This window comes from Brachionichthys hirsutus, unplaced genomic scaffold (assembly GCF_040956055.1).
Source record: "Brachionichthys hirsutus isolate HB-005 unplaced genomic scaffold, CSIRO-AGI_Bhir_v1 contig_917, whole genome shotgun sequence".
Taxonomy (NCBI): domain Eukaryota; kingdom Metazoa; phylum Chordata; class Actinopteri; order Lophiiformes; family Brachionichthyidae; genus Brachionichthys; species Brachionichthys hirsutus.
The window spans coordinates 46,590-64,816 of record NW_027180455.1 but is presented as its reverse complement, the minus strand read 5'-3'; the positions used below and the strand labels follow the sequence as shown (position 1 = coordinate 64,816).

Below are 18,227 nucleotides of genomic sequence, written 5' to 3'. Positions count from 1 at the left end.
CAGCACTACTGTAGCCCGTATCGGGACGTGTGACAACATTTCAAGAAAGAGAATGCGGTACAGTTTTCCCCCAAAAGGAAGTCATCTGGCAGATGAGCAGGAAATGCGTCTTTAGATGTCACCGTCATCTCACCCAATCAAGAGAAGGCACCGAGGAAGGAACAACGTCCCGTGTGATCAGAGAAAGCGTCTACATGGAGGAGCTCTCTCCACGCGTACCCATGACACTGCAGAACAAAGAGTCACACAAACAAAAACTCTCATCACCTTTCTGGGTCAATTATTTACTTTGTTTACAGCACAAAAAGCTCCCACAACTCAGCAGAAGTGACCCACAGACAGACTCGACTTAACAACCCTCGCTGCAGTTTAAGCAGACGCATCGTTTCTGCCATCCTGCTGGCAGACAAAGGAAGGTCTGGTCTCATAATGGGTTCCGTCTCGCTGCTCCGAGTCTGGCTGGCAAAGATTTAACACTGATAAAACTGTTTCCATGTTGGGTCTGGCATGTCTGGGATACTTTGTCTCTTCCAAATAACAACGAATCCTTTTTTCACAGCAGTCTTTGCCAGGCTCCTATATCACAAGGTCACGCCCCTCTCCCCTCTCTATTGGCTCATATCCTGTCTTATTTGGCCCATGTGTTTGTCTCATTGCAGAATAAAAGGAAAAATAAAGTGAGGCACTCACGCTTGATGCTGCCGTACAAAATCTGCAAACTGCCGGTCCTTAGCATAGAGCTCAACAATGCGTATCCTGTCTTGGATTTCCTGGAGACAGAAATTATATTTGTTGGGAGGGAATAGAGCGTCACATGCAGAAAAGCAGGAAGGTGAACAGGCTCAGGCTAAATCGAAATGTGAGATTTTACTCTATGGAGAAAACACAACTTTCCTGTTCATTGGAGCGAAAGACGGATGGAGCCGAAAGAATTCCGATCCACAGGTCAAATGAAAGGGATGACGCACATCCAGATAACTTTTAGCAAGGGGCACCTCCCAAATGCACTTAAGTGCAATTGTATGAATTTATGTAGGTAGAATGAACGCAACTTCAGAAACACAACACAACAAACAAACAAAAACTCCCTCTCTTTCTTAATTTCAGTCACATCTGCATAAATCCTTGTTTTCCCTCTAAGAGGCTGTCCAATATGGCAAAAGGCTTTTTTTTCTAGCCTATTTAACATGAAAACAAAAAACCGCAGCAACTATAACATGTATTAATGCTCAACTCATCAGGATTAAAAACAATCATTTTATTGGTTCCCTATTGATCAAGTTATTAATAGTTATGGTTAACATTTAATAAGGGTTAATGCACCCTCTTAACCCTGGTGTTACCCTTCAAAAAGGTTCCATCCATGACCCTCCAAGTGGACAAACATTTCATTTAGCCATTTGTAAATGTCTCTATTTGTACTTATTGTCAAAATCTTTGAGATGACACACACAGTTTCACTTTTGACATGGATTTCAAGATTTTAACCCCTTCCAGGCCCTTTTTGCACAAATCTGGGAGGCTGAAGGGTCATCAAGGATAAGATAAAAATTTACAGGGTCAAATTATGGCTTTTCATGCAGAGAGTTGGGATTTTGACATTTCACCCAGAATGAAACCGCCTCCCCACAAATCAACTCCTGTGAGGAGGGCGATTGTCTGTGAGGGAGTTTTGAATTTCTGAAAAGGATAAAAATGTCCACGGGCAGCACAAGGGTTAACATCAGCCGACACACAGACACACACCTCCTTGGTCAGTTCACTGTTATCATAGATGTGTCGCATCTCCTCACTGCTGAAGTCCGTGGAGGCCTCAGCGCTGGCGCTGCTGTACACAGGAGCCTCGGGATAGCGTCGGTAGTAGTGGCTGTAGCCAGTGGTGGCCTCGCTCTCATACATGGGGTTGTACTTGGTCGCCCTCTCCAGAGATGGGAGGCTCTCTGCCCCCCTGCAAACAGAGGAATCAGCCGCAGTGTGAGGGCAAGGTGAGACAAACGCAGCGCATCACCTGGGACGCCAGAAAAGACAACTGAGCTGCAGTGAGACTTCAGAGGCCATTAGACTCCCTTAACCCTCTAAATCTGCTCATTTGTTATGGTCGGTGATAAATCAGCATCATATCTGATCGGGTAATTAGCTGAGGTTTAACTCTACAGGCTGTTCAGGGAAGAATGCCAGACACACACACACACAGCCAGATGGACAACAGATACTTTGGGTAGCTTTGTGTCTGCAAAAGGGAAGACAAGAGAAACCCAGGCAGAGGGAGAGGGATGGAAAACTGTGGCTGCTGAACTGAGGAACAGTAATGGGATATCGCAAGTAATTAAAGTAATTAAAGAGGATTACTGAGAGAAGAGAAAACGTCAAAAACAACAAAAGTGGTATTTTCTGTTCCCTGTCAAAAAGAGAAGTACGGTTTCAATCAATCAATCAAATCTTTATTTGCAGACACAATGGTCCAATTAAAAAGCACACATAACATTTGTTTATGTTCATGTATCTTTCACAGGCAGATAAAAAACAATTCTTGTACGGGTTAAAGCCACATATTATTCATTTTACTTAGCAGTGTGGTGTAAGTAAATATGTACAGAATATGAAATCATAGAGACTATATATAACTTTATTACCCCTCTTTTGATCAGATCATTTCCTCTCATCTTTGGATGGATGGATACTTTAAAATCAGCCTGAGCTGTCCCCTTAGATACATTTAAGCTCTGAGGCTAAACACAGCAGCTTTAGGGTCACACAGAGGTGGTGAATTATATCATGGAGGATCTGAAAGCTGCTTCATGTGTGTGTTTGTCATCGTCACCGTTTCACCGTGCCGTCTGCGAGCGGCTCTCCTCACCGTATTGGATCTTCGTACTCATCCTTGTCGTACTGTTCCCGTAAAGTCCTCGCAAGGAAGAAGATGACTCCAGAGGCCACCAGTAGGAATCCAGCTACAGAGGCGACAGCGATGCCGACCACCAGCGGCTCAGACACGTACTCCTCACAGTGCTCCCCTCGGTACCACCAGTTCTCACCAACACGACACCTGAGGTGAGGGCATGCAGCGATGGTCGGTGATTTCCACACTCTTTTAATGAAACTCTTTCCCATTCGAGGATCAGAAGAGGAACATAATGCACACCCACGACTGAAAATGGATGACATGATTTTGGCTTGACTTAGTTATTAATACGTCTACAATCAAATTGTGCTGTTCATTAGAATATTAATACTTTGTTTTGGAATCACTGGAGTAACCTTTAAATGTTTGTTTTCCGTCTCCATGGAGCGACACAATACTTTTGGGTTGGATGACTAAGCAGAAACTCGACAGCCTCTTAATCCGCCTGAATGTTTTATGCTGTGAAATAAAAGTAAGGACTCTTCTTGGCACAGGGTCTCCTGTTTGTTAGCAGTTACAACAGAGCGAGAGGATATGCTCCTGTCACTGATTCGGATTATTTTAAACACGTTAGCCCATGAAAATTTGTGTTTGTACAAGAGAAATGTGCTTAGAGACAAATATTTATAAAAGCAAAAAGGCATGGTCACACAATGTTCAATATATCACATGCCAAAAAATATATTTTTGGAGTTTAAAAAGTAGATTGTGTTAATCAAAGTCTCCCAACGTCTGATGCCAGGCGTTACAACTATATTTAGGTAAAAAAAATATTATATCCTGATTAATGTTTGAAGCCGATTGAGTTGCAACACGAAATCTTTACTCCATGTAGTTGGGTAGGACTAGAAAGAACTCAAAACTACAACACGGTCGCCTCCCAAGTATAAGGAGCCAAAAGAAAGAAAGCAAATGTTTGGATTGAATTGTACGTCTCTTGTTCCCACATAATCCCACCAAGAAAAGAAAAAGGCTTTTAAATAAATAAGCCGAGACTCTGGCCTCCTGCAGCTGTAATCAAATGTCTGCAAAGCTGTCAGGTTAATTGTGATGAAACGCCGACCTTGTGGATCAGCCAACTCAGACACACTTTCCCACGTGCACATCACTCCCCTTAATCCTCACCCACCTGCAGATGGCTCCCCGGCCGGGGATTATGTCGCACTTGCCATCGTTGAGGCAAAAGTCTGTCTGCAGCTCACAGATACTCTGACAGGGCAGGCCGTCCACGCTGAAGTAGCCGGCGCCACAGACGCACTCCGCCTCCCCCGACCACTTGTTCACTTTGCACTCTGCGTATTCGTTGCACGCTTGGAACTTGCAGGGATCAGCCTGGTCACCTGGAAACCGAAGCATTAGGAGAGTTGATATTTTGGTATCAAGAGAAAGTATACATTTTCAGCAGGCTCCAAAGAACTGATCGGCATTTACAAGAATCGAGTAGATTGCTTATCCTCGGTTATCTCAAAGGATTTAGGATTAAATATATATATATATAAAGATTTTCCTTTTTGTTATTTTTTTATTACTGACTGACTTCAGGATTTTTGTTTTTTACAAAATATTTGGGGAATGCAGCGGGCTACGGCACATTAGCTTAGCATAAAGAAATGTACGGACTTTACATGTCGTCTCATTGTTGGCCAAAGCATAAAAAGTACAGTGAGAACACACCCGACTCAACATCCAGTGAGTACTTATCAATGGCCAGGTTCATGGTCTGGTAAGCTGTGTTGCAGAAGTCCTCCAGGATCAGGTAAACAGTGGAGGTGACGCCTTGTTGTACGGGCTTGCCAAATTTCATCCGGCTGTTGACCACGATGCTTCCATTTCGGAAGTTCAGGATCTCTAGGTTCTCAAAGTTACTCAGGTTGGACTGCAGGTAGGGCACAAGCTGAGAGAAGATTGAAAATATAACATCTGCCATTAGAAAATCAGGCTTAGAGCATATATAACAATATCAAAAAGCAGCAAAGCAATTACCAGCTCTAGGAAGCGTTGCTCCAAAGCTTTGTATTCTGGGGAGCTCTTGTTAAAGAGATCTTCAGAGAAAATCATGTTGGTCACTCTCAGGCTGAAAAACACCATCAGAGCTCTCCCGGGGTTCATCGGCATGGCAACGCTGGCACGATCCGTGTCGTGTGCCACTCCAAATGGGAAACTAGTGCTACCCTCCTCCGTGTGGTTGGTCACATCGTCGCTCCGGCCTGGAACAGCCGAGCCATTAATGGTCTGGATCTGAGGGAATGAAAAAGTGCACCGATTCAAAAGAGACATTTTACGTGTTTACATCCGCTTTGAATCCTCAGAAATTCAAAGTCAAAACGGCAGAATTTAGTATATAATCTCTGACATTCGTATTGATGTGCTGACTGATTATGTTTAAGCCATTACTGCCGGGGCCCCCTCAGGGTAGATCCGTACCTCACTGGAGTAATTCTCTGTACAGAATTTTGATTGAATAGTTTGGCTGTGTGTGCATCAGTCTCTTTGAGGCTATCTTAATGGTGAGAATAAAAATTTCAGTTGGACTTTAAACATTGAAAGAAAGAAACTAGCAATGATAAATGAGTAGCGTTTGTGTGCATGAACATTAATCTCTGTACTTCTACCAGAGAAGGGATCACGACATCCGGTTGAGCCTCGGTGGGGTAAATGTCGGAGATTTGAGTGGCAGCCGACTCTCTTTCAGGAGACGGTGCAGTCGGTTGCGGAGGGCTCAGAAAACCTGTCGCCGTCGGCTCTTCATCGTTGACCCCTAAGATCTCGTCCTCTGTAAGATCCTCCGTTGAGAGTTTCGGAGCATCTGGGCTCTCTTCCTCTACGGCTGGAGCTTCAGGCAGAGTCTCTGATCCTTCTTCCACGCCGACCTCTTCAACGTTAACGTCCTCATCCGTCAATGGAGCCTCTCTAAAGTTGGACTCTTCTGCCAAGTCTTCATCAACAGGAAGCATGTCTGTTTGCGTTGCTGGTACTGATGCTGCTGGCGCCACATCCACGACCTCAGGCGTCGGGACTCGAGCAGGTGGATGCTCTTCTCCCGTGGTCTCGTGTGCAGTTGCGAGGATCTCGATCACATCTGGAATCTCCGCTTCCTTCGCAGCAGTAATCGGTTCTCCTCCCGCTGCTTTGAGTTCCGCCGTTTCATCTGGATTTATGGTGACATCTTCCAAACCGGTCTCTTCAAACGACGCCGCTCCTGTAGGTGTAGATGGCTGTAGCGGGTCCTCCAGGACATTTATGTCCGAGCCAGAGGCCTCGACCTCCACTGGCGGTTCTGGCAGTGTGACGCCATCCGGAAGCTCGACTGGATGATCTTCTGGTGGGGGGGCTTCTACAATAGGAGTCTGCACTTTGCCCTTCAGGAAAAGGCTTTCCTCCTCAAAGCCTGGAAGGCAAAAACAAGAGAAGTGTCACTCTCTGCCAGTCACTTTTGATAATATTCTCCAAAGCACTGCAGATCTAATGTAAATGATGAGACAAAATGATTGATCTGGGATTGATAAAAGAATTTAAAGACAAAGAAAAATAAAAAGAAATCATAAGGGGATAAATTACATAAATATACACTTGTGTTTTAGGATAATGTAAACACTCACTGCTCACTCCAGGTACGCCAGGGGACGGAACTGGAGCTGGGGACACAACTGCACTCTCCTCCGGAACAATGTTGTGCTCTTCTGTTGCCGCTGTGTTGGGTTCAGAGACTTCAGGCAAGATGTCGCCAAGGACAACATCTTCAGTGTCTTTTTCTAGAATCACGAGCTCAGTGTCTTTGAGCTGCAACAGATAAATATCGAAACGGTTTCTTTTCCATGCTGTGCTGCGGCCTCCACACTTCTAATATTAATTCAAAGAAAGCTAGAAAAAAAAGCAGCAGCTGGATCTAAAATGTCTCAACTGCAAGGCAGGCCAATAAAGTACTTTGGTGGCCCCGCAGCTCTGTGACTGTAAAGTAATTACTGACGAGACGTTTAGGAAACCATACCGATTCCTGTAATGAGCCAAATTAATCATTGCGTCAGCTGAGCTAGAAAGCGAACCAGCAGATACATTTTACGCAACCTAAACTCTGGTTGCCATCACAACTGGAAAGTCGAAGAGACGACAGCACAACTGCAGACTTTAGCGAGTATTATGGTCTGAAAAACTGAAATATTTCCTGTATCGTTTGCCCCCGGACAGCAGTAGATTATTACAGTAAGAGCCAAACGAATGCTCAAAGCCTCGCTTGATCTTTGCTGCACGTTCTCGCCTCATCGGACACACTGCAGTCGAACTAAACAAATACGATCGATCGACTTTGTGGAGCTCAAAGCAGCAGGAGAGTCTGAAGAGAGGTTGTTCTAATGGTTGTGGAGGTAACTTGCTACTCACCGAGGTTCTGTTTGCAGTGCTGACAGCCTCGGGGGCCTCAGACACTGTGGAACCAGCAGAGAAACAAATATTAATACGCTGATGGATCAAATAATCCACTCTGGAGGACAGAATCCTTTTAACTGTAACAACTTTAACAAAGCTTTCATTTTGACAGCATCACCTTTAGGAATAAATGTGAATCACAAATCAGTGCTAAAATCTGAAGTGGGTATCAGATGCTGTGGACCAGGGCTATAACTCCCCCCCCCAGATGAAAGCAGAAAACGCATGCATGCTGTTCATACCCAGGGGGGGCTTTCTTAGCACGTTAAACAACAGGCCTGCATTCTCCTAAAAACCTCTGTGGAGAGGAGACGCGTCAGCGGCCAAATCTAACAGATGCATGGATCGCTGTGTGAACGACTGCACATGTGAATAACGGAAAGTCTTCTGCGGCCCCAGAGAGAAGTCATCTGACGGAATGCCTCAAGTGACGTTAATGGAGATAACATCGGCTGAGGCTAAAGAATGCAAGTCTGAAAAATATTCTGGTATTGTAGTGTTAGAAAGGGGCGCTAGCGGGGATTGGTTCAGGGGTGCATTTGCTGCAACTTCCACAGCGCACCCGACTATGCATCCTACCTGTCAGTGAAGAAACTGTTGCTAATGTCCAAACCAGGTTTTTGGCAAGGAAAGGGAACATGTGGAGAGAGAAAAAACAGCCCGTTGAATCAGATACTATGGTAAGGGTGTAATGCTCAAACAGGTGTGCTGCTCTTTGAAGACTTGAATTCACTGGGTGTATGCCAGAATAAAGGGATTAAAAATAATCTACGGCAAAAGAGAAGGCTCATATTTTAACATCTCATTTAATTACTTCTGCCTTGCAGACTGTTTAATGGACAAGAGTTAACTGGAGCACTAAATAAATAGAGCTCTTTTAACAGATGGCTCTGTTATTTGTTAAAAGCGGCCGACTTTTGAGCTGAAACTTCATCTAAAAATGTCTGTCATTTAAAAAAAATACATTTTAACAGAAAGAGCAGACAAATAAGAAACAGATGAGAGTATTAAAACTCTGGAATATTTTCTCAAGTGGTGTAGCACATGTTGTAACATCAGTGGTCTCCTGTCTCTCGATTTGATATGACATTTGGAGGTTTTCCCTGCCCTGCGTGCGCTACCTCTTCCAGTACATTCTCAGTGACTTCACTGCAATCCCAATTAAATAAATAGCTGTAATGGTGGTGTGTGTGTGTGTGTGTGTGTGTGTGTGTGTGTGTGTGTGTGTGTGTGCGTGCTCTGTCAGAGCTCAGGGAGCATCTCTGTGGAGCTCAGTAGTCCTGCACAGGTCATAATCTCACCAGCCTCCAGCTCGTCATTACGGAGGTCTTTGACCCCGCTGACGGTGTGGACCCCCGTAGGCTCCGTGACCCCGTGGTACGAGCTCTCCACCCGGTTCGACTGCAAGCTCAGGTAGCTGAGTTGCTCATAGCTGACCCCTGCTCCATCCACCACCACCACCGTGACAGCGTAGTCCACCCCGACGCCATCCCTCCTGATGACACACATATGCAGTATTTACATCCAATCCACACAATGAGCAGTTTCTGGGCCGGGTGATCATTTATTTTCATCATAGGTCCAATGAGAGCAGACTGAGATACCGGGTTAGCGGTGCTGCACTGACCGCCATTATATTAAGAGGTATTAATAATGTTTTGCTCATTTAGGAATGTGCCAAATATGTGAATATATGAATGTCTAATCATATTGCATTGTATTATTGCTTTAAACAATCAAATTGTATTAAAGTGAATTCCTGTTGTTGGGATTTTAGCTTTGTGCAGCCCGTTTTTGTCATTCCTTAATTTGAAATGATGCCTATATGTTGTGCAGATATTTTCCTTTATGCCCAGAGAGATATTTTTGTTAATTGTAGAACCAGAATTACAATATACACACTGATGAATATATGACTATACACACACAGCAAGCAGATACATGGACTTTGCAGTGAGATGGTTTGAACCATTAAAACTACAGTTTCAAGATTGTAATTTTCATATTAGGAAAATTCATATTAAATCAGCTCAGGTTTAACATTTGTTTTTACGATGCAATTCTTCTGCTTGGGACCTTTTTTTCATACCAATTTTTTTTTTAAAGAGTTAATAAGGAATTAGCAACTGATAAGAGAGACGAGAAGTTCTCATTTACTTCTCTTTTGAACAAAAACTTTACAACACACTAATACAGGGACAATGATATTCCCCTGAATGAGAGGCCAGATCTCCAAGAGACTGAAGCTCTTTTAAACACTGGCATGATTTAACAGCCAGCCTGCTAAAAGACCTGCAGGACACTCTCAGATGACTAATGAGTCGGGTGAGTTACTCCATCTGAGAATGCAGGAGACCCAACTGTACATGCCAGAAACGGTGAATATCAGAAAGTCAGCAGAATGATCAGTATCGTCACAATAAACACGGAAACCTCACAAGGCATTCCAGTGCCTGGAAAAAGCCGTCCATCAGCCTTCATTCGACTCTGACCTAGATTGATGGGCTTCTGGCGAGCAGCTGAAAACGTGCCAGCGCACAGCCAGGCTCATTTAGAAGGACGCTCTATTTTCCTTCCTGCAGTTTCACCCAGAGAAAGCCAGGCAGGAAAACGCCACCTGCTGCGCCCTGTCATCTGCAGTTACAGCACCGTGCAACGATAATTACAGCACTGCTACGCGGACGTTTAAATATATGTCTGTGTATTTAATGTTTGTCTGCACACTGTGGCCATGTGGCTAACAAGGTGCTAACTAACAAGTTGGTGCATGTATTACATTTTACTATAGTTGAGTATACATTTAAAGTTGTACTTAATACTAGTATTTCTGTTCTACTTTTACTGCATCATGTTCTTCACTCCCATTTATCTGATGGCTGCAGGTACCATTAAACGTAGTGTGTGGTGTGTTCACTGTCATCACGTTAAACATGACAGGGCACGAGTCTGCAAGGCATACCGGTATACACAAACGTAAAAATGTCACTTGTATTGGAGTAATTTAAACTGTGGTATTGATCATTTCACTTCAGCAAAGGGTCTCAAGGCGCTTTCCATCCCTGGTCATCTCTTTTTCACCGTTGATCTCCACGTTCCTTCCTTCAGCCTCGTGCCAGGAGCAGAGTGAGGAGGTCATAAATCCCTGATCATTCTCTCCATAGAGGAACACCTGCCTGATTCCACTTAACAGCTGAGTGACTCAACTAAGTCCATTGCCATAGGCAACTAGTGACACCTTCACGTGCCTCCACGCTCACTGGTAAACACAGCGTGAGATGAAGGCGATGCCACACACACGCACACACACACACACACACACACACACACACACACACACTCACACAGATCCAGCTAAGGAATGGCTGCTTGGGATCACAGGACAGAAAAGCAAACTGCCACAGCCTGTGCTGATGACTCACCCATGGGTGTCCTTCTGGGGCCTGCGTGGAATGAGGGGGGAAACTGCGTTAATGCCATAAGCTGAGGACGTGTGTGAGGACAGTTCTTTAGTGCAGCAGAGAGACCAACCTGAAGTCCAGCACAGACACACTCTTAAACCCAGGCAGCCCCTCCAGACCATCCTCAATCTGCAGGGATAAAAAATGATCAGTGGCTTTTGTCTTCTTTTTGGTGAACTAAGTCCGATTTATTGCTGCTGAAGAGCTCATTTTGCTCCAAGCGGTTGAAAGGTCTTGAGTGATTTGTCAGTGGGCTGATTACCGCTCTGTCTTCATTGTATTTTATTCATCTACAGGGCCTCATTTCTCCTCCCTTAAAAGCAATAGAAATGTTTATCTGCAGATTAAGTGGCCTAGTTTATTTAATCTGTGTAAAATTCCGGCCTTGTCCTCCAATTCCTCCTTTTCTGCATTCACTAAGTCCTCCGTTTGCCCCTGGGTTCCACCTCTTTCCCACAGGCAGCCCTGTTTGTATGCAGGGGATGCATAAATGAAGGCATGCAAATTCTGTGCAGATGCAAGATCTCCAAAAAGAACAAAAAAAAATTAGGTCAGGACCTGGAATAAATGACAAAACAAATCAAGTATGTGCTAACGACATTGCTACAACGTGTTCTGCCGTTTGCTTTCCAACATGTGACTGTTGAGTTGACTGCTGGACAAGTATTTCATTTTTCCCAGCATCTGTACGAAGGCTGAGGCTGCATCCAATGGTCAGTTTACATTTGTGCCAGAGTTTATCTGTTCCCAAGGCACGCCATAAAACTTCACTTTTATAGACGCTGTTCTTCTACCAAAGCCTCACGCATATCATGAAATCTGTGTTTTTGATCTCCTGTCCAGCTATTCGGGTTTTTAGCTGCTGCCGCTGTTAAAGTGCGCATCATCGGAACAAGGCTAACTAACACCCGTTATGACCCAGGAGATGCAGCAAGTCCGAGCTGTAGCCGAGACACGGCAGCACTAAGTAGACTCTTCTAGCGATCCAGGCCACAAGAAACAGACACACCTTTTCAGCGAGCTGCCTGCTGAGTGTCTGGTACTGGAGGCTGGCTGGATCGTCCAGCTCGTCGTCGTACATCTCACCGCTCAGAAAGATGCTGAGCTCCACCACCTGCTCCAGCACAGCCAAGGTGGGAGACTCCACGGCAATATCATTGTCCGGCTGCGCCGTAAGAGGGAGTAATAGAGTAGTTAGTTAGGCCTGTACATCGCTAAAACACGAGGAAGTGTTTAAGAGCTGTGTGCACTCACCGGACTCTCCTCCACCTCCTGCACAGCGACAGCAGCTCCATTCTCCCCCTCTCCTCCAGTTGGGTCTTCTAGATCAACAAGGAGAAAATAAATAAAGGAACTTTTTTATTTCAAGAGAATGCGATCTGAAAGCTTTGGCAGGATTCCTGCTGGCCCGGCGAATTAGACTACTTGTGGTACTTTCAGAGAACTTTAAAGCGTTCAGGCTGGAGTTCCGATCAGCCAGTCACACACAGAGAGTATTCATTAGCTTAGCTGAGTGGCTACATGAAAACTGATGGTCCAGTGAGAGATGAGCACATGAACAGATCACTGCAGGAAGCTGACATGAGAAACACAAACCTAGCGCAGGAGCCGTCTCCGCTGTGTTTGGTGCTGGAGTGCTGTGAAACACGGGAGATTCTGTCATCAGTCAAGTTTAGTTCAGCAAACAATGAAAGAGTTAACATCTAGCAGGCTTTTAAGATGTATTATCCCTGTAAGGTCCTTTTATGTATTTAGATTTTAAACCAACAAATCTGAAAATTATCAAATATAATGGATTCACTAGTTTAATAAATTCTGCATTGTCTCAACGCGTACCCAGTTATAGCCCGACACAGACTATTTATTTTAATAATAATAATGTGCTTCATTTATATAGCACCTTTCTAGAAATAAAATTCACAAAGTGCTTTTACAGACAAAAAAAAAAAATCAAGAACGATACAAACAAAAAATACATAATCAATAACCAAAACAGTGCAAAACAGTAAGTAAACTTAAAGCATGTTGGTGAAAAATAGATTTTTAAAAGCAACAGTGGCGTCAAGGGACACTGATGAGAATGGCTGGAATAAACTTTATGGAACAGCCAGAAATTTGGGGGAATGTAAGGATACTAATAATAACGTGTTAAATGAAGGCATGGAAACAATCGATTCACTCATTGAATAAAAAAAAAACTATTTCCTAGAATTTAGCTTCTACTTTAGGGCATCCAGAGTTTAGCAATCTGTGATAGCAATCCCAGCAGGATTATAAAAAATTAAGTGAACAGATGTCCATGAATCCACGTGACCTGGCCTTTAGCCAGCATTGGTCTTTTTTTTACTTTCTATAACACTGTGTGTTTAAATACACATCCTTTAATTTCTCAGAGAATAAAACATGGCTCTTGATCAAAAACATCAGTGGATGGTATCTAGTGGACTGTGTGCAGTTTGATACCCACATCTAGTTTCATATCCAAATCAAAAAAGAAATGAGCATGAAGCCATGTGATTACTGGTGACGGGTATATGAACAGGTAAGGATGGAGACGCTTGACAACCTTACCTGCACGTACGTTCCCAGGACCTGGTGGGCTCACTGCGCAGAGTGGGAAGAAAGACACAATTACAAGACTCAGATTTAATGATGACACGGCAAATTCAGTGGGAGAGCACTGGGATTAAAGAGGCGGAGATTTTTTTTACCTTTTCATGCCTGGTTGAGAGATTCTCTAGAGATAAAATACAAAATAGATGTAAGTGTAACCTGTAGAGTGATCATTCTGCTCTGTACTACTGCCATGCACAGACCTTTTTAACCAGAGCCTGGTGCTCCTCTGAGCAGCTGAAGAAGACGCCAACATCTTTTGCCACGACGGTGCCGTCCTGGCATCGGCTCATCCAGCTTTGGTACTCGTCTTGCTCTGGGAGCCGGTCCCAGAATATCTTGAAAGCCTCCCATATGGTCTCTTGGCACACTGTTCAGACCAGAGAGGGCAGAATATCTGCTTGAATAACCTTCCATAGATGATTTTAATTATTTCAGTCAGTTTGACTGGCCGCAGGTCTCGGCATGCAGACAGTCAGAGAGGGAGGGAGAAAATCATTCATTCATGCAGCGATGGCCCCAAATATGAATTATTAGCTGAGGTTCTGAGACACAAATCTATCTCCACGATTCCCTTTCATTTGCTCTACTGGGCACTGATCCAGAGTCAGTGCACAGACTTGCGTTGTGTTGTCTGTGACCCTAACACACCGTCTACTGGAGTTAACTAGCCTTCGTTCGTCTGCTCTGGAGGTCACTGACAGGAATTACACCTCGACCTCTGTCCTCCAGCATTAATAATAGAGAAGGGATCCAAATGGTTATCCTTTTAAATATTTTGTTTTCACAACTGTTGCCCATCTGTAGCTCACTATAGGCCCATTTCCAGCCAAACATTGCACAATAAACAGAGTTTCACTTTCCGAGATGGATCCACAGTGGCGGATGAAGTTTTTAGATTGATAACTGGAGTCAAAGCTCATTTGACTCCAAAAAAGAAAGCTATTTATTATAATTATACCTAATAGTAACTAAGGGAAAAACATATTTTCATATTTCAGGAAAGCCACAATTCCGGGACAATATCACTTTCAAGCATAAGTAAGAAAATTCAGTCCATTCTCTTTGCAGCATCCATGTTGTTCCAGCATTACAACTTAAAAGCTCATGATTGCACCAGCATTGGGAGAAACGCCTCTCCACTTGGCAAACCGGTGAGTCGTGGGACTGAAGTATTAGTTGCAGATGAGCAGACAAATGAAAACATCAGGATGAATATAATTTTCCATTTCTGCCCCAAATCCATTTCAATCATCCACACGGGACCACTGCTGCATGTCACAACCGTCGGTTGAATGCAAAAACAGCAGGGGTTGTGACCCTGGTCCAATTCACTGATTTAAATTCACACTCACCTCTGAGGTGAAAGTAGCTCAGATGGTTCGCCTTAACCTGCTGAGTGGTTTCCTGTACGCACAGTTTGACTCCACTTGGGAACAGGATGTTCCTCTTCCGCCGAGAAACGACCACCTGGCTGTCATGAGAAACCTTCACCTGAGATACACGAGCAACGCCTGGAGACGCCGCATAAGGCCGACTCAGGTAACCCACGGAGGCACCTTCCAGCGCTGCATCTGGGTACAACAACAAACAGCGTATTCATAGCCTTTTGTTTCATGTATATCTGGGTGAAAAGTGATCAAGAACTTATCAGAACACATACCTGTCCTCACGTCCAAAAATAGGACCATAAAACTCAGCCCAACAGAGCAGAAAACGCGTGTCCGAGCGCTGACGGTCATTTTAAATCCCTGGTAGTGCCTAAAGCTGGGGGCTTGGAAAGGGATCAAGCAGCTATGTAGCTCATCTCAAGTCATAGAACAGTTTGCATCATTCAGTATCCGGGTGCAGAAAAATCACATCGCTGATTTCCACTCTGCTGAAGACATGGCCGGTGGTGCTGAGAGGACAGCTCCCGCCTCAGGTGGGCGGACAGGCAGATGGAAAGAAGGGGGGGGGGGGGGATCTTTTAATGCGCCATAATCCTGTTTACTATAAGTCCTTTAGAAGAGCTTGACAAGAAGTTACAGGAGCAGTGCTGGGACAGGAGGACACTTGGTGTTGAGAAAACATGGCACATAGAAGGCAGGAAAAACCACAAGATTCAACAGTAAAAAAAGAAAAATAGAGCTGAGCTACTCATACATGTTGCAATGGTAGATTATTGGTCCTTGTAGGGAATTTAGACAGGTTCTAATGCTGCTTAAATAAATAACAAACAAAAAAAGATCCTTATAAATAGTTAATAAGGTACTACTTCCACAGAAAAACACCCTCAGTGTTGGGTTGGTCTCAATGCTAAGGTGTTACTCTAAGTAGCAGCAATAGCAATCCTCTCAGAGTGTGTATAGTGACAGCAGAGAGAGTTGGGGGCTTAGACCTTGAACCCTAAACTCTTCCATTATCCTGTTTTTAAAAGGAAAATCTCACGCTTAGCTCTAAGAAGCTTCTGTTCATAAGAAAACAGGGAAAAAGGAGCAAGCAATAGAGCTGGCTAAATAATCTTTGTAAACATTAATGACGCCATCATTTATATTTCTGTGTTACGCCGTCCTAATGAGGACTGAAAACTGCTGGCGCTGCAAAACATTGTTTTTCACCTTTCTGGTTATAAAGAATAATCCAAAAGAAGGTGATGACTCTACACAATGTACCTTGAAGAAACGCCACCAGCTGTATTATACGTCCTCTGGGGATGAACGGAATATATTTGCAACACAGCCAACAGTTGAGAGTTTTTGTTCTTTTACTGAGTTGCAGTTAGATGTCTGAAGAAGTTATTGTGTTTTGCAGTTGCCACAGTATCTTCATCTGGACTAGACTGGTGGACAACAGGTCACATACTGCACTAAGAATTCATTCTAAGACATCCTTTAAATGCTTCAAGGCCAAAATGATTGATCTGATTGGTTTCGTATCTCTATGAACATCAGGCCGTACTATTTAGTTGGATTATGTGTTGCTCAATGCTGCAGAGTCCTTGATCCTGAACCATGAGGATCATTGCGATCAGACGGCTCGCAGAGGAGCCAAGAAGGCACGGGGGGGGGGGGGGGGGGGGCTGGTTCTGGTCTATGTTCCTCCAGTATGTAAGCAATCCTGCAGGAGAGATCTTACAGGTTCTGAGAAGCATTCCTCCACTTCTCATGGTGACTGAATAGAAATAATATTATGAAGACGCTGGACAGGGGGTTGATGTTAACACTGCCGTGCCAAACATAAAGGGTGGGGGGGGGGGGGGGGATTTCTGAGAATTAGGCTGTGATGGGACCTGCCAGAATGAGCCAGTCAACACATCTCAGATGTAACCGTGTGGACAGATAACACGGGGCAGCATGTCACAATGAACCCTTGGTTGAAACGACAGTTAAACAGTAATAAAAACAAGTGCTTCTGAAATAAGCTGCCATTTTATGAACAGTTTACCAAAATAAAAGATGGTTATGACAGAACTGAAACCAGCCAGAAAGATAAATACTATTATTTACAATGTTCACATTCACAATTGTTTAAGCTAAAACTAGTAGAAATCTGATGCTTTACCTGTTCATAAAATAAAAATAGCAAATTTCATTTTGAACATGTTAGCATTCTGTGACGCATTATCTTACACCATACGCAACAATAGCACCGAGCATGATGGTGGCCATCATAACAGCACCGCGGCAACACAGAAAAAAATAGACAAGAAATGCAAATTCCAACCAGTGGAACAATTTTGTGTGTTATATAAAACACAATATAAATACCATATAATGTTTATTTGACTTAATTATAACCTCATTTTATAGAAGAGCTGCTTAATTACATTAGAAACAAATGTCAGCTTGATTTGTCAAACCTGTTGCATGTTAAACATGTATGAGGAAAGCTTTCACTAAACACGCCACGATGGGAGGGATAGAAGGCTGGCAGGAAAAGAACCAACCAAGTAATGAAGCAAGCGACGAAGGAGAGATCCTGTCTCAACGCCTTTCGGTCAAAAAGGTCTAAAGGACAGGAACCAGGACAGGAAGTGGACTTCAACAATATTAAAATGAAATCTGGACTCCAAGGTTCCAGACAAACACGTGAGCTATTGTCCAGTCAGCATCGGTAACGTAAGAGCTCGTAGCAATGCTGTTTAACGCAACCATTTCAACGTGGATCCAGATGGAAATAGAAGCAATAAAAGAGAAGAAGAGAAGAGCAGGTGTGACTTGTTCTACAACTTTTAATGAACAACTTAAACCAACGATATTTTGGAATCAGTTTCTGTATAAACAGCAAACACGATGTTTTAAAATAAACGTCATTGTGAGCATCGATGCGAAAGGAGACAATAAAAGAGAACTACAAAATGATGCGGCCTGATCTCTGCTGAGCAGAACAGCAGTGATGGACTGCAAAGTGTTCGATGCAGGGTTGGCATGTCATAAGCTTAAGGTTACCCATAATAACGTATGTTATTGATGTATAATCAGTGTCGCAAATCTGGGTAAAGAAATCGCAAAGCAAAAGAGACACAAAACAAAAGGCAATGACAATACATCAAGGCGATATTGACACGGAGGCCTCCTCTGAAGGTCTGACGTCCCGATCCGGTCAACGTGAGCAGGCAAAGCCATAACGGAAGAACCCATCTTGGGTTTCCGGTTAAAGTCATCCTGCAAACTACCTGAGTGAGGCACCGGGTCGATTTCTTCTCCTTACTTTGCCAACAAGAGGCATAAATAGCGCTTCAATGGAGGGATTACAATTCGTGAGGTTTCAATGGTATTTCTCAGAAAATAAATTGCACAGGATTTCGTACTCCGTCTGGAAGAATTCAGCTCTCCCAGTGACGGCGTTTC

The 18,227-nt window shown here is 43.8% G+C and overlaps 1 protein-coding gene across 1 annotated transcript; it reads right to left on the bottom strand.

Moving 5' to 3' along the window:
• Nucleotides 1–190: 190 nt before the first annotated feature.
• On the bottom strand, nucleotides 191–15,137 carry LOC137915030 (interphotoreceptor matrix proteoglycan 2-like). The gene is made up of 20 exons (XM_068758512.1): nucleotides 15,059–15,137; nucleotides 14,751–14,969; nucleotides 13,599–13,765; nucleotides 13,354–13,421; nucleotides 12,379–12,419; nucleotides 12,037–12,104; nucleotides 11,792–11,947; nucleotides 10,853–10,911; nucleotides 10,744–10,764; nucleotides 8,626–8,819; nucleotides 7,280–7,323; nucleotides 6,502–6,682; nucleotides 5,509–6,290; nucleotides 4,886–5,140; nucleotides 4,577–4,796; nucleotides 4,032–4,242; nucleotides 2,858–3,046; nucleotides 1,747–1,948; nucleotides 691–770; nucleotides 191–227 (listed from the first exon to the last, which is right to left on the bottom strand). The coding sequence occupies exons 1-20, from the start codon at nucleotides 15,135–15,137 to the stop codon at nucleotides 191–193; spliced, it is 3,273 nt and encodes a 1,090-aa protein (XP_068614613.1).
• Nucleotides 15,138–18,227: the final 3,090 nt, after the last annotated feature.

What these genes read in the sequence shown, in the direction of transcription:
- LOC137915030 (XM_068758512.1), bottom strand. Translation starts at nt 15,137, where the DNA reads ATGACCGTCAGCGCTCGGACACGCGTTTTCTGCTCTGTTGGGCTGAGT. An exon ending in ACCAGGCTCTGGTTAAAAAG is followed by an intron (nt 13,422 to 13,598) that starts GTCTGTGCATGG and finishes ATTAAATCTGAG; the next exon opens with TCTTGTAATTGTGTCTTTCT. An exon ending in GGCCGGGGAGCCATCTGCAG is followed by an intron (nt 3,047 to 4,031) that starts GTGGGTGAGGAT and finishes CCCTCACCTCAG; the next exon opens with GTGTCGTGTTGGTGAGAACT.